The 16,715-nt window shown below is 34.8% G+C and overlaps 1 protein-coding gene across 2 annotated transcripts in view; it reads right to left on the reverse strand.

Annotated features, from left to right (window-relative positions):
* IFT56 (intraflagellar transport 56) overlaps positions 1 to 16,715 on the reverse strand; it is a 66,922-nt gene that overhangs the window by 43,064 nt on the left and 7,143 nt on the right. For both annotated transcript variants that reach the window (XM_052001482.1, XM_052001483.1), the window contains exons 3-7: positions 11,100 to 11,192; positions 8,598 to 8,712; positions 6,474 to 6,523; positions 3,173 to 3,318; positions 2,317 to 2,488 (exon numbers count right to left, since the gene is read on the reverse strand). In XM_052001482.1, coding sequence (XP_051857442.1) covers positions 2,317 to 2,488; positions 3,173 to 3,318; positions 6,474 to 6,523; positions 8,598 to 8,712; positions 11,100 to 11,192 — 576 coding nt within the window. The remainder of the gene's footprint in view (positions 1 to 2,316; positions 2,489 to 3,172; positions 3,319 to 6,473; positions 6,524 to 8,597; positions 8,713 to 11,099; positions 11,193 to 16,715) is intronic.

The raw sequence follows: 16,715 nt of genomic DNA on the forward strand, positions 1-16,715 counted from the left end.
TGAGACAGGTGAGGCTGAACAGAGCTATTCGCCACAGAACCCCACCCCTGCTACACTGTATTACAAGAAATTGGCAAACAAAGTTTTAGATAATAGTTTATTTGATAATGGCAAAATAATTATCAAAATGTAAAGAACGTGCAATTTTCCTTTTATGGAAATCTTATGAATGTCAAACCTGCAAGTTTAGATAGATTTGAGCATATTGAGAATATCCCTAAAACTGCATTCTCTTTTCTCTATATTCTCTTACAATAGTATATGATCAGCAAGATATGATTATAGGGTTTTCAACAGAAATTCTTATCTCTAGTCTAATCTCAAATCAAGAAGAAATACATCATGTTGATGGCAATAAAACTATGGCAACAAAAGAGAAAAAGGTAGGGGAATAGTTTTAAATGGTTCGTGGCTTTAGTCGTAACAATCTTTATGGTAAAAACATTTTGACTAGCAGCTACATCCAAAGAAAGAACATTGGGAAATGAATGTGAACTATTTGCATTTTTGTTTTTCTTCCCGGGTTATTTTTAGCTTCTGAATCCAATTCTCCCTGTGCAATAAGAGAACTGTTCGGTTCTGCAAACATATATTGTATCTAGGATATACTGCAATATATCTAACATGTATAGGACTGCTTGCCATCTAAGGGAGGGGGTGAAGGGAGAGAGGGGAAAAATCAGAACAGAAGCAAGTGCAAGGGATAATGTTGTAAAAAAAAATTACCCTGGCATGGGTTTTGTCAATATAAAGTTATTATAAAATGAAATAAAATATTAAAAAAAAGAGAGAGAGAGAGAGAGAAAGGGGGGGGAAGCCATTTTGACTTCACAATCTGTCTGCTAGATCTTCTGGCAACTGTACTTCTACTCTGGCAGCTTCCCATGATTTCTCAAGTGCTCTGCTTATCTATTTATGTAGAGTTTTCTCTAGGTCTATGTGAGTATATACAAGTTAAAGAAGCCTTCAGAGAAGAAAAAAAGCCAGAAGATGGCTGAATTCCTTAAAGCTTCTACTTGTCCTTATTATCCCTAGTTTTCCCATAAGTCAAGCAATCTATATAAATAAACTGTCAGATTTGTGTCTTGGGCTCCTGGTATGATGGTCACTCTACCCTGTCCCCTCAAAGCAGTGACTCAGTCTGTACTCTTCAGATCCCAAAAGGTAAAAGCCAATAACCTATTCCAAGAATAGGGAAGAAGACTATGGTGGTGCAAAGCTGGCAAGAGCAGAATGGATTTCCATGGCCAAAGTAAAAAGACATAAACTTAGCTGTCAGCCTCAGTCATCTCCATAAACACCGTATCTTAAGCTGATTACAAACTGTTTCCTGATCTCACTCTGCATCGTGCAATTCATTCTCTGCTTCCAAGTCTTTATAAAACTGTCTTCTATGTTCCCAGTTCCTCTCCAACTCTGAGAATCTTTAGCACACAGTACCCCAAATTCCCACCCCAATGGAATATAAGCTCCTTGGAGCCCGAGGCCATTATGCATAGTGTGTTTGTATCCCTCATGCTGGGCACAAAGTAAGCCGCTGAACAAATGCTTGTTGAACTGAACTGACTGCCCTTCAAAGAAAGTCTTTCCCATGCCTATTCTCTTCATCTTAGCCTCTTGAAATGTCCTTTTCTCTTTTAAGATTCAGCTCTTCCAGGAAACCTCTAATGCTCCCAAATAAAAGTATTTTCTCATCCCTCAAATTTCTCGAGAGAACCGTGTCTTAATCTCTGCTTTACCCCTCTCCACTCCAAAGTATATCATACTTATGTGCATGTTAGACCTTGCTTGTAAGTTGCTTGTGTGACCTTGCAGGTCATTGAACCTCTTTGTGCCTCAGGTTCCTCATTTATATAATGGGGAGAATAAGATATGAAATGTGAATGGCTATTGTTGCTAATCCTTCAGAGGTAGATCTTTTTTTTTTTCATCTTTTTATCCTCAAGACCTAGCAAGACCTTGCATAATAGATGCTTAATAAATGTTTGTTAAACATAAGCTGAAAACACAGTGTTATACAAATGCAATATATTATTATTGTCCTGAAAAAAAAAAACCCAATAATCAAATACACTTTAACCACTCACAGTTGCTAAGCTTGTGTAATAAAAATACATAAATGAAAATTCCTTTCAGGAACTCTTGACACACAGAAACATCATTACATTTTCGTTTAGTATAACTGTGATAATGACAAAATTACAAGTCACTTAAAAATATGAACATATTCTTTATAAAGAGGTTCTTAAACAACTGGGAAATGTTTGCAGAGTACTTTCAATAAGAATGAAGTTAAAAGCAAATTTCTAAAAATACCTCAGCTGCTTTGCCGTTGTAAAGACGGAAATGGTTACAGGCCTTGAGGTTGAGAGCAATGGTGCTATCAGGAATTTGCTGAAGGTAAACAGCCAGCACTTCTTGAGATACATCATAATAATCCAATTTATAGTAACAAAGGGCCACATACACATTGAGAGCAAGGTATTCCCTGAGAAATAAGAGAAGTAAGAGCAGGGATAAAACATTCTACTACTACAGAGAAATATAATTAGAGCACCAGGATAATTTTTATGGTCCCATGGAATAAAAGCAAGATAGCAGAATAGAGCAGAAAGAGAGCTGGCCTTCAAATCAGGAAAATTTGGGTTCAAGTGCTGCCTCTGAAACATAATGCTAACTGTGCCCAAAGCAACTATAAAATCTCTATAAATTTCAAACATACCTCTGAATTCCACACCAGAGAATCCTACATAATTATTAAATCACAAATTCAGACCACAAAATGTAAAAGGATCCTTGCAGCAAATTAAGTCAGAAGGTATTTTATGCATCTTTCAAAAGAGGAAGAAAAATAATGAGTAATGAAGAATTGTTTTTTTACAATGTAATATATTTGTATTTCAATATTAAGAAGCCAAGAAATGACATCTACCACGGTGGGGTAAATGAAGGTGGGACAAGCCTGCATTTCAAACAATAAGGTCCAAAGACTTAAAGTTAACATCAGAGTTTTATCATATCAAGATAATTGTGCACTAACTACCAAACCTAACTGGGCAGACATACAAGGTGGGAAACTATATTCATGGGGCACTTTGGCTTCAACAAAACTAATTATGTCTATAAATAGTATTTTATCAAAATTAGCAAGATGAAAAGGTAAGGCACAAACCGGTTATCCAGCAGGATTCGCTTGTAGATATCAATAGCTTCTTGGTAGTGAGAGCGCATATAGTGAATCGATGCCAAACTGAGCTGATCTTCAGTAATATCCTGAAGATTCTGGTGAAAATTCATCAATTTCTTCTCATCATTGAACTAAGATACAATGTGATAAAGGACACTTGTAGATTCAACTGTTAATAATACCAAATTAGAAATCAATTACAGTTAACTACTGTATGGGTGGAGTTTTATTTTTCCCTCTCATTCTTCTATTTTTATTTCCATCTCCCTCTCCCTTTCTCATTTTTTTCTGTCTCTCCCTTCTTTGTCTTTCCTTTCAGGGAAAAAAAAGAAAAAAGAAAAGCCTCTGGAGAGTTAATTTTGCAAATACAAGTCTACAAAATGAGAATAAAATATGTTTATCAATCCTTCCATTCTTACCCTAACATTGTACTCTTCTTTTTCTGTTACCCTTTCAATTTGTTCCCTTTGTTTCCATTTTCACATTCTCTCTACAGTTCTCTCTTAAGTAACTAGTCATAATATAAAAATTAGGCACACTTCTTATTGTGTTTATCTTGTTAAATAAAATTCCAGGTTTCCTCCTCTTCAGCTTCTCCTTCCTCCTCTCCCTGAGGCTTGTGAGAACTTCAAACTGCCCGAGGATTAAATCAGCGTCCTGTGTAAATCTACTGCTTTACTTGGCCAACAGAATGATTTGTCTTTTACACAGAAACAGCAGAAAATGTTTTCTACACTCCAGGGTACTTGACAGATTTTAAAAAAAAAAACTTGTTCCCTCATATTTTAAGTATATAACACGTATTAGGAGATTTACTTGAACATTACAGTGAGAGGAAAAAGAGAAGGTGATACATGAGTCGATAATCATTGAACTAGAAAGACTCAAATGAGAGAAAGTTCCTTAGAGATGAAAGCAGAGTAGACTTGGCTAAAAAGCTATAGGTTGAAGCTCCTGTTCTATCACTTACTATCCAACAAGAATTTATTAAATGTCTACCAGGTGGAGGTACTGTAGGAGATACTAAACACGAAAAGAAAAGGGGAAACAGTCTGTGTTCTAGGGAGTTTCCATTCTATTTACTCCATAATACACACAAGCAGATATGTAAGTGGCTCTATATACACATATACATCTACGTGTGCATATATACACACATAAACATCCCACATGGCATTATGTATGTATATTACATATGTATGCATCTATATATACACATGTACTTTTTTTTTTTTTTTTTTGGAGGAGGAGGAGGAACAGGGCACTAACAACGAGGGGAATCAGGAGATAATTTCCGCAGGCTAGGAGGTGACCCATGAGCGGGTTCATGAAGGAATCAAGTGATTTCAAGAAGTGGAGGTATGGGAGAAATGTTTGCTAACCATTAGGAGCAGTGTAAGAAAAAGCATGGGGGTAGTAGATTAAACAGTTTATTTGGAGAACTGCTGGGAGGCCAATTTGGCAGCATGTAAAAGGGAATAAGATGCAAGCTTAAAAAGGTAGGCTGAAGCCAGATAGGCAATGGGGATTGATATGGTGTTCTTATGAAAGCTCATAAGATTCAGAGTTTAAAGGTCATCATCTCATTAAATGCTTTATTTCACAGATAAGGAGAGATCCTTGCTCATGATTATTCAGAAAACTCACCATCTTTAAATTTAGCTCCTTTCTATCTCTTGAATTTTAGTCCCACAGAATAGTGGGTTCAGAGCTGGAAGAACCTTAAAGGCCTTTCACTCATAGCCCACATTTTAGAGAGAGGGATTTTTCTCAGGATTATATAACTAGTAAAAATGTCTGAGGTATGATTTGAATCCAGATTTTCCAAGAATATAGCACCTTATACACTATATCACAACAAAGTCTCTTATGAACTGCCTATTGAACATCTCAAACTGGATGTCCAGGAGACAATTCAAAGCAAACTTTCCTTTTTTTTCTGTTTAAAGTATCCCTATTCTTTCTTTCTCTTTAGCTCACAATCTCAGTATTGTCTTTGACTTTTTACTCTTAACCTCAAAGTGACAAATCTTGCTATTTCTGTTTCCACATCATTTCTCCTTGCCAGCCTCTCTCTCTACTCACAGAGCAAACAATCTAATTCAGATGTTCATTACCTTTCTCCTAATTGGGAGGAGGTCCAGTTGGGATTCCTGTTTCAATCCCTTCCTCATGCAAACCCATGCTCCAAACTGCTGACTATGTCACTCCTGCGCTAAACTCCTGCTGGCTCCTTACAAATAAAAGAACTCCTCGGGCTTGGAGAGCCCTTCATAATATAACTCTAATCTCTCATGCTAGCTTTATCTACATTGCTCAACATCCTGCTTTCCACAATTGGGCTACGCTGGCCTTCTAGTTGTCCTTCATATATCTCCCTTCTCTGCATAAGCCATCTCTTGTGTCTAGAATGCACTTTCTCCTTTCCTCTCCTTCAGTGAATCCTTCATTTCTTTCAAGATACAACTTAAGCACCATCTTCTAAACAAAGCCTTTCCTGGCTTTTTTCAACTGCTAGGATTCTCCCTCTGTACCTTTTATTTCATTTTACTTATTCTGTATATACTCATATATGCACCTGCTGCCTCCCTCAGTAGAACTTAAGGTACTTGAAGATAGGTATTGTTACATAATTTATTTATGTCTCTAGCACTAACACAACGCTTGGTCCATAGAAGACATTTCTATATATTTAAAAAATATATGCTTTTTGACTGATTATCAACAGCAAGTTTCAGAGGTGAAATTTGAACATTTAATAAGAATTATTTCGATTCTATCTTAATGGGATAAGTGGATAAATTCAACTACCATTTTTCAAACTGCAGCTTAGAAAAGAGATCTGATAACTCTAGTTACTACATGTATAAATTATGGTAGTCAGAAAGCACATAAAATGAAAAAAAGGACAATTGAAATTGTTCTTACATAATAATAGGATCAAAATGATCATCATAAGAGTTTTATAAAATGAGCTGGTGTTCTTTGTATGGTTTCCAAGTGATCGCAATTTAGAGTATAGCTGATTCATATTGATCTTCTTAATGACTACTATCACAAAGAAATTAAATTCCAACATCTATGAGTATGTTAAAAGTGTAAGGAAATCAATGGAAGAAAAAATCCTGCACAGCTGTAGTTCATATTCTACTTGTTCTGAAAAAGCAGTGAGAACTTCCATTATTAAGAGTTATCAGGCTTTCTATAAATGTTTATAATGGAAGGAAAAAAAAAGGAAAAAGTTAAGAATACAGCAAAGTGCACAAAGTCAGTAGACATAAAATACCTTGTGAGCCAAGTGGAAGAGGAGACGATTTTGGAGTCGGCTTTTGGGAGCTGAAAGAAAATATAGGCTGGCTGTTAGAAAAGCGAGGGGTCCATATCAGACTCATATCTTCAATGGAACAGAAAAACCCCTGCGTTTGTACTTCTTCAGTTCTTAACTCTGAACCTTAAAGATCTCTGCAATAATAAAAATCCTCTCCTTCAGTCCATGCTCCCCAGTCATTATAGTAGCATTAGCAGAGGGAGCCAAAGACAAGATAGCCCTTGGACTCAGCCTCACTTAATCAGATCTCACTACTGTGGCCCAAAGCACAACTCTCCAGGTCCAGTACAGTAAGCAGCAACACTCTGCTTTATGTTGTTCAGCCCATACCAAACCAACCACAGTCACCTCAGTACATGCATTTGTATTCTGTGTTCTGGCTTCCCTTTTCTTTGCCAGTGAATTTTCCATCACTATCCCATAAAAGAAGTCCTTTCTATCCTCCATTTATTTATCTTGTATAATCCCACCATTATTTAATGTTTTCTCTTATTCATTCATTCCAATATCCTAGTCCCTTGAGATGGATACAATGGAGACTCACAATCTTTATGTGGAGCAAACCTGTTTCTTATGCTTGAAGATAAACTCCCAAAGAAAATCAATTATTTACTGGGAATCTCTAAGTCACTGGAAGGAAATCAGAGAAAGATGAAACAGAATTCCTGTTCCAAAGGGGCTTACAATCTACTTGAAAAGCAAAAATTCATTGTAATAGACTCCTGATTTGCCTTCTTGCTACAAGTCTCCAATCCACCTTCCACTCAACTTCAAAATGATTTTACAGTGAAGGTCTTCCTGTTACCTTTGGTAACAAATAAAATCAATTTAGTTTTCAAAACTCTTCATAACCTGGTCTCCCTTACCTTTCCAGTCTTCTTATAGCATACACCCCACCATATACTTTTTAGTCCTGTGATATTGGCCTCCTTGCTGTTTCCTCAAACATGATGTTCCATCTCTGGATATTTTTAAAGACTGACTCCATGCCTAGAATGCCCTCCCCTCCTCACCTCTGACTCCTGATTTTCCTCACATTCTTAAAGCTCAACTAAAATGCCATCTTCTACAGGAAGCTTTTTCCATTTCCCTTAATCCCAGTGTCTCTTGATTATTTCCAATTTATCCTCTCTGTGGTTTCACTGTAAATTAATTGCTTATAAGTTGTCTTTCCATAGATGGGAGCTCTTTGATGGCAGGGACTGTTTTTACCTTTCTCTGTATCTCCAATACTCAGCAGAGTACTAAGCATATAGAGCTAATGTTTACTGACTGACATTAAACAATTAGAGAACAATATAAGGCAAATGTAGAAATACTAAATTATATGCATGGAAAAAATGAAAGAGAAAGGTTAGCATAAACTGGAATTATTATAGTTATAGTAACTCCAGTTCTAAAAAAATCGTCTCATTTCTTTAATACATTCTTCCCTAAGTTAAATACTTAATGCCAGGAATATTGACTCTTCTCTAATTACCCTTCACAACCTCTTTTCCTACTCTTTCCCTCTTCTTCCATTCTTAAATATGTATCCCACATCACCTCTAACTAGTCTTGAATATAATTTTTCTCTTGTGACTATGAGGATGGAAAGTGGGAGGTAAGGAAAAAAGTCAGATTTTTTTCAATTTTTGTTCTGACCTTGCCTTTTAGAAAAGGATAAAGCAGTCGTATAAAAGGCATTAACAATAATATAAATCAAACTTGGGAATAGAAGAGCATTGTCCTTTCTTGTTCCCCATAGTCACCTTCTCCCTTTTCTGTTTTAATGCATCTAATTCCTATTTCCTTAAATTCTCTTTCTTTAACAGTTTTTTAGGATAGGAAAAGTTTTGTTAGTTGGTTTTCTGGTAGCTACTTGAAATAGTAGCTGCAATATGCTTAAAAGTGTGTGTGTGTGTGTGGGAAATCAGTTTTCTTAAACATAAAGCAACATAAATACTTATTAAGTATCATATAAAATATACATAATCTTACTAATTTATTAAGCAATTTATTTTCTGCTTCTGTTTTTAAAATCTCAAAACTATATAACTATGGCTGCTACAGAGAGTGATATAATTGAATGGGTCATCTCACCTTTAAATCCTGCTGTTTCTGCTTGTTTATACATGCCAAGGAAGAAGTAAGTACAGGCCAAGTTCACCCAAACTTCAGGATTACAACCTTCTTCCTTTGTTACAGATTCATATTCCTGAAATGCAGGATGTTATATTTAAGTAATTAAGCAAGAAAACAACTTGCAAATCATGGATTCCCTTGTGTTTTTCTTTCCCTGAAAGGTTAAGCAGTATGCCAGAGGACAATCTACATAATTCTAAGAGGAATGTTGCCTCACTCCTCCCAGTCTTTTTCCTCTTCTAACCTAGATAATCTAGGGTCAAAAACTACAGAGATGTCAGGTTGCTAAAATTTTTGGTCTGGGTTAGCAAGCTATACAAATGGAAGGCTGCTCAACTATCTTCATTTTCTAGAAGTAGGCATAATAATGATGGCTAATTTTTTCATAATACTTCAAAATTTGCAAATCACTTCACATCCAGTGTTACTTGGAGTCTCACAACACTCCTATGAGGAGGATGTTACTTGCATCATTATTCCCATTTTATAGACAAGAAAACTGAGGCTCAGATAGATAAGACTTGCAGATGATCACCCAGCTAGTATGTAAGCAGGATTTGTACACAGGTCTTCCTTATTCCAAGCATCAGCCTGGTGACAATTAAACTTCATCAAGTACTCTTCTAGTACACAGAGTTCCTCTCTATTCTCAGTTCAGATCCTTTAAGACTGGATTAAATACCACTGCACACCTCTCAGATTGGCTAAGATGGCAGGAAAAGATAATGACGAAAGTTGGAGAGGATGTGGAAAAACTGGGACACTGATACATTGTTGGTGGAGTCGTGAACTGATCCAAACATTCTGGAGAGCATTTTGAAACTGTGCCCAAAGGGCTATCAAACTGTGCATACTCTTTGATCCAGCAGTGTCTCTACTGAGTCTGTATTCCAAAAAAATCATCAAAATCATTAAAAAGGGAAAGGGACCCACATATGCAAAAATGTTTGTGGCAGCCCTTTTTATAGTGGCAAGAAACTGGAATGTGAGTGGATGCCCATTAATTGGGGAATAGCTGAATAACTTATGGTTTATGAATGTTATGGAATATTGTTGTTTGTTAGAAATGATCAGCAAGATGATTTCAAAGAGGCCTGGAGAGACCTACATGAACTGATGCTGAGTGAAATGAGTAGAACCAGGAGATCATTATACACGTCAACAAGAAGATTATGTGATGATCAACTGCAGGACATGGCTCTTTTCAACTATAAGGCAAGCCAGTTCCAATAGACTTGTGATGAAGAGGACCATCTATATCCAGAGAGGATTGTGGAGCCTGAATGTGGGATCATAGTTCTTTCATTTTTTGTTTTTGTTGTTTGCTTGCTTTTTTTCTCTTTTTTTTCTTTTTGATCTGATTTTTCTTGTGCAGCACCATAAATGTGAAAATATGTATAGAAGAATTGTACATTTTTAACATATCACTTGCTGTTTGGAGGGGAGTAGAGGAAGGAAGGGAGAAAAATCTGGACAAGAAATTTGCATGTATTTTGAAAATAAAAGGCTATTATTTAAAGAAAGAGAGAAAGAGAGAGAGAAAAAGAGAGAGAGAGAGAGAGAGAGAGAGAGAGAGAAGAGACAGGGAGGAAGAAGAAGAGAGGGAGGGACAGAGGGAAGAAAAGAGAGAGGAAGAGAAACAGAGGTAGAGAGTACAAACAATGCTGCTTGCACAAGTTCTTAGAGTTAGGGAAAGGGCCTGGATCTCTGACGGATTTTGTTGGTTTGGAGAAGGTCCCTACAAAGGCTGGTTAGTACCTTCTCTGTAATTTATAGTTTAGGTGAGCTGCCTGGAGACTTGAGAGATTAAGTGAGTTACCTGGGCTTACACTGCCACCATGTGGCAGAAGCCTGAACTCATGTTACCCTGGTTTGGGTTGGCTCTCTACCTGTTATGTCATACTCTTGTTTCAGTTATTAGCTTTATTTATTTGCATAAAGGGATTTTATTTTCCACCAAGGCCACATTTTGAAATTCATGTTGCCCATTATTCAGCTAACCTTTCAGTTTCTTAAACCTCTTTCCCAATGTCAATGTTCCTTTTGTTTTCTTTCCAATGTTTCTAAGCATAGCTTCCCTTTTTTCTCCAACCTCCACAAATAATATTCCTGTTCCAGTCAATTCAGTTCAACAGATGTCTTCCTGATATCTACAATCATCTTGCTTGTACTGGCTCCTTCTGTGCTTTAGCTCAGTCTCCACTAATTAAATCACCACTTAATCCTAAAAACCTCTAAATCACTTATTAGGGTTCTCAAATATTCCCAGGCTGTACCTTAAGACCGAGGATATATGCTCAGTTTACAAATTTAAAATTTTAAAAATTTTTAAAAATTTACAAATTAAAAATTAAAAAAAAAAGATTTTCTTCAGATGAAACTTTCCCAAAAAAGCTCTACTCTTTTACCCTAAAGAATTTCTAAGAAGAAACCACAACTTGAAATTATTTCTTTACTAACCTCTAAAGCTCTCTTGTAGTCACCCAGATGAAAAGCACAATATCCAATCCATAGATCAGCATCCTCTTCTTGCTCTCCCACATGCCGTTTGAACTTCAAGGTTTAATGATATGGTGAAATAAACAATGAAAATTAAATCCTTTTTTAAAATATCAAGTTAAACTTTCACTAGATAATAACAGATTATAGACACTGAAGGTAAAACGTCTGGTTTTAGTTAAATTTATGTTCTGGTAAAGTTATTAATATATTTACATAGTGATTTTTACTTAGAAAATGCATCTACTATCCTTACAATTCTGTGATACGAAGAAAGTAGGCCATACAGAAATCATATGACTTGCCTTAGATTATATAGTTGGCTTAATACTGGGATTAAAATCCAGTTCTCCTGGCTGTAGGCCCATGGCTTTTTCCCACTAGACCTATATCCTCTGGTCCAGTAATCAATTTTAAACAGTATTTCAAAGAAATGGGTTTTTTTTTTCCCCAGCAAGGTTGATTGAAAAGTATTAAAATATATATATATTCTAAATCTTATATTTTCCATCAAGAATCCACTATATCTTAGCCCACATGGATTATGAAAACATTAAGCTTATTCATATTTCATTTCAGGATGTTAGAATACAGAACTACAAGGAGGCTTCAGAAATCATTAGGTTATTTATTCCTTCATTTTTCAGAAAGGCCAGAGATAGAGTGATTGTATCTGTATTTCCATAAGTTTACTACATGCCACAAAGTATAACTTAAATCTTATTTGTGGTTGGTTTACTATTTTCAAGCTCATTCTTCTTAGTTTTGGTACTCAGTGATGGTGATTACACATATTCAAAGACATTGATCTCTATCTTCTCAATCTCTCTCTCTCTAGACTTATTTTATTAATATTTTATTCCAACAATAGGGCACTACTCAACATTCAAGCAACAGCTCTCCAACAAAACATATTCTCTGAAAATGGTTAAGCTACCCTGACAAAATGAATATGATTTTATAGTCTACAATTTAGAAACATAATTACCAAAGGCAAATTTCAGAGCAAGAGCAACCGTAGTCAAGGGCAAAGCAGCCACCAAATGGGACCAAGAAGATGACGTGAGCATGCAAATCCCTTTTGGAATCCATTATGTAGAAAGAATGCATACAATTAAGTTCAATTCTTAAGAGTAGAAGGAATAGAAGAAAAGTTCCTGCAGGAGCTCAGGGTATTCGGGGCTCCCAAGTTGGAAGGGATCTTGGAGGTCACTGGACACAAACCAATACTCTGGTATGCCAGGCTCTTCCTAACTCCTCAGGGCCTCGGAAAGGCCTCTTAAAGAAAAGCAGTACTATGAGGATTTCCTTTCCTCTCCTAAAATAAGTTGGGGGAGGGAGAAAGGGATAAACTCCTTGGAAAAGAGGGAGGTAAGGGAAAGCCCAGAGGAGGATAAGGGAGATTTATCCTTGAGAAAGAAAAGAATGTTATAGGGCATAATCTGATGCTGATAGGATCTAAATCAGCTCTTCTACCACCTAAGCAGGAATCAGAAATGTTGCTTTCCTGCCCTTCCTTCAAAGCTGAAGTAGTATAAATGTTAATTTTTAAAATACCTTTAAATTCTCTATTCTTTCCTACTCTGAAGCAAAAGAATAAAGGCAAAACGTGCCTTTTTTCTTTCTGGTACCAACACCGTACTGCATTTAACCTAGTTTTTGTTCAAGAAATCAAATATTCCTTCAATTCATTCCAATTTAATTTAATAAGCATTTACTAAGCATCTATTATAGAGCAGGCATATAGTGACCAAAGAGTTCATGTATGAAACTCTTCATCTAGATAGAAATTTCAGTAATAATCCAAAATCCTCCAGCTCAATAGTCATTTCCTTTTTTCCTACTTAACAGTATTTTTTTTTTCCTATTACATATAAAGATTGTTATAAAAATGAATGTTGAAAACTTTTTAAGAGGACTCCTTCCTCTTCTTTCCTCCCTCCTCCCCAAAATGACAAGCAATCTGATATAGGTTATACATATACAATCATATTAAAAACATTTCCACATTAGTCTTGTTGGAAAAGAAGAATTGGAGCAAAAAGAAAAAAAGCACAAGAAAGAAAAAAAAAACTAAAATAGTATACTTCTTTATGGTATATGAATCTTATGGAATATTTTTTCTTTTATAAAAAACGATCAGCAGGGTGATTTCAGAGAGGCCTGGAGAGACTTACATGAATTGATGCTAAGTGAAATGAGCAGAACCAGATCATTGTAGACAAGATTATATGATGATCAATTTTGATGGATGTAGCTCTTTTCAACAATGAGATGATTCAGGCCAGATCCAATGATCTTGTGAGGAAGAGAGCCACTTGTACCCAGAGAGAGACTGTGGGACTAAGTGTGGATCATAATATAGCATTTTCACTCTTTTTGTTGTTCACTTGCATTTTGTTTTCTTACTCATTTACTTTCCTTTTTTATTTGACTTTGCTTGTGCAGCAAGATAATTATATAAATATATATATTGGATTTCACATATATTTTACCATGTGTAACATATATTGGATTACTTGCCACCTAGGGGAAGGAGTGATGGAAGAGGGAAAATTGGAACACAAAGTTTTGCAGGCGTTAATGCTGAAGAATTGTCCATGCTTATGTTTTGAAAATAAAAAGCTTTAATAAAAAAATAGTATACTTCTATTTTCATTCAGACTCCATAGCTTTCTCCAGTTGTAGTCTTTTGAAATAGTTTCAGATCAATAATCATTTCTAATAACCTTTAGGTCAACTGTTCTGAATATCATTCAAGTATTTTGAGACTGTTGTGATTTAGTTATATTGGGATTGTTGAGGATGTCTAAAATTTCTCATGTGTTGATACATAATAACAGTATCCAATCTGCCTATTTTAAAAATGTTGGGGATAAAATTTCCTTTTTTATTTTTCTTAATAAAAATAAGATTGACAGAAAATAAGGGATGTATTTAGTCTATGTCTTACTTAACTTTTTATTACAGCTATTTTATTTTGATTTTCTATTTTTATTTTCCTTTGAAGTTCTATGACACTGGCCAAATCACTTAAGCCTTTCTTTCTCTCAGAATTAGTACGTTACATTTTTATGGCACTTTAAAGTTTACAAAGAACTTTAAAAACATTATCTCATTTGTGAGGTAGGGGTTATTTTTATTTCCCTTTACTGATGAGACCTGAAGCTCAAGAAGAGGGTGACATAAGCAAGGTCACTCAGCCAGCAAATTGTGTAGGGCAGGATTCAAATCCAGATTTCCTGATTTCAGAGAGTAATGTTCCACTCACTGCACAGACTAAAGTTTAAGGTCTGTTTATTATTCTTCAGGAAAGTCACTAGCTTAATGGATGGAGAATAAACAATTTATATAAAGACATGGACAAGAGACACAAAGGATGAGAAAGTACTGGAAGGGGTTTCAATCTGTAATATTCATTATTACATTAGATGGTGTATATCATCAGTATGACCATTCAGCCATCTAGTTACCAAAGTACTATTTATATCATAACTAAAAAAAGTGAGAATATTTACAATTGAATTGGAGACAAAACATGAGAGGCACTTATCTTGCATCTACTTCTGTTTTTCTGAGTGGTACAAATCTTAATTCCTAAATAGCTAAGTTTTCATTTCAATTACAATTATCAATGAAGGCCTTCTGTTTTTTCATTTTTTAAAAAATAATTTTCTTTTTTATTATTTTTAGCTTGAAAAATGCTAATATAAACATAAACATGTGCATAAATCTATTAGACCCAACTTGGTGGTTTTAAAAAATACCCAATTAATCTAGGACAACTAGAGGGCACAACGGATAGAGTACTGGCCTTGAAGTCAGCAAGAACTGAGTTCAAATACGGCCTCAAACACAAACTTTACTAGCTGTGTGACCTAGGGCAAGTCACTAAGCCCTAATTTCCTCACCAAAAAAAAAAAAAAAAAGAAAAAATATGCAATTATCTTCAACTTCAAAGTTGCCCACTTGGCTATGTCTCTTTCTGAACTTCCTTCTTTTCTCATTTGTACATTTTTTTTGTGCCATTATTTCAATTTTTTCCTCTTTCACTATTTTGATATGAAATAAAGTTTCATTTCTTAATATTTCTCTAGCATTTTGAAATCCCCTAAAGATATGAAAAGAAAATAGAAAATATATTCAAAATCCAATTGTGTTATTTTTATTGCTTATATGAATTTCTACAACAGATTATTTAAGACAGAAATGAAAAGCAATAATATCTGATGTGTAGCTACTTTAAATGAATGGTTGTGATGACTTTGGCAGAAGGCATTAATGTCAATCTATTTTCCTTCTCTTCTAGCTATTAAGTCCCTTTTGAACCTCATTCATTTCTTTATAATATACATCACTTTAATTGAAAATGTAGTTCTTCTTGTTCATGAACTAAATTAAATTGTCCCAGGAGTAGGAACAGTACACTAACTCACAGTAAACTATTCTTCAAGTAAGGATTTACTATTAAAATTTTTTGTAATTTTTGTAATTACTTGTAAGTTCCTCTTCAAATATGTTTTTTGACTCACCCATATAAGGGAGTACTCATATTGACATGGTATTGAAATTCCAGTTTTCACTCCATCTGCTTCTTTTTTCCTTCCCTTTTTTATTCTCTAAAAAATTCTTTTTTCCTGTATGGTAAACTCTGACTCTTGATAGATAACCTAGTCAGCAAACAAGTAAATTTATTAAGCATTCACTATGTTCCATAGTAAAGGAAAGAAGGAAAGAGCATGTCTGTATTGCGTAATAAGTTTAGACAGTCTGAATCTGATAGGAGAAGATGTTGAGGAATGCAACAAAAGGATGCAAAGTCTGTTTGCTCTGAATAATTTTTACAAATTCCTTTCACATATTCACTTATTCCAGAGTTTCAGATTTATTATGAGAAAGAATTACCTTGGATCTAATCTACCTAATCTATCTACCTAATACAATCTACTGTAATAAATTTCACATGAATAAAAAACCTAAGCTTTTAAATACCATTTTTAATCTTTAAATAACAAAATTATCTGAGACATGAAAGAGAAATCTGATTATTTGAGGATGGAGGATTAATCAGAACTAAGATTGATTTGTTTGAATATATATAAACTGTTTATATACTAAATAAATATCAAATAGAAAATTCATACTCTAAATATAATAAATATTAAATAAAAGTAACTAGGGAAAATGAAAAACTTAACTAGCAATAAGTTTCCTACCTAATTATACAAAGACCCTATATATAATATCCAGAATCTATCTAATAAACAATCAAGGAAGATAGTTTACATAAGCACTAGTATCATGTAATTAAAAGGACTTGTGCCTTGACATCAGGCTTGAATTTCAGTCATAATTCTGCCACTTGAAAATGTTATGATCCCTCTAAGCCTCAGCTTCCTTATCTTCAAAATACATATAATAAAATCTTGCAGGATTATTTTGAAGTGTGAATGAGATCTTATAAGTGAAGAGTTTTGTCTACTAAAAATTGCTTTATAAACTATGGCACTGCAATAAAAAGAAAAAATTTTAAATAGCCCCCATTCCTATAGCATTTTAACATTGTGCACTTGGACA

Source organism: Antechinus flavipes, chromosome 5 (genome assembly GCF_016432865.1).
Source record: "Antechinus flavipes isolate AdamAnt ecotype Samford, QLD, Australia chromosome 5, AdamAnt_v2, whole genome shotgun sequence".
Classification (NCBI taxonomy): Eukaryota; Metazoa; Chordata; class Mammalia; order Dasyuromorphia; family Dasyuridae; genus Antechinus; species Antechinus flavipes.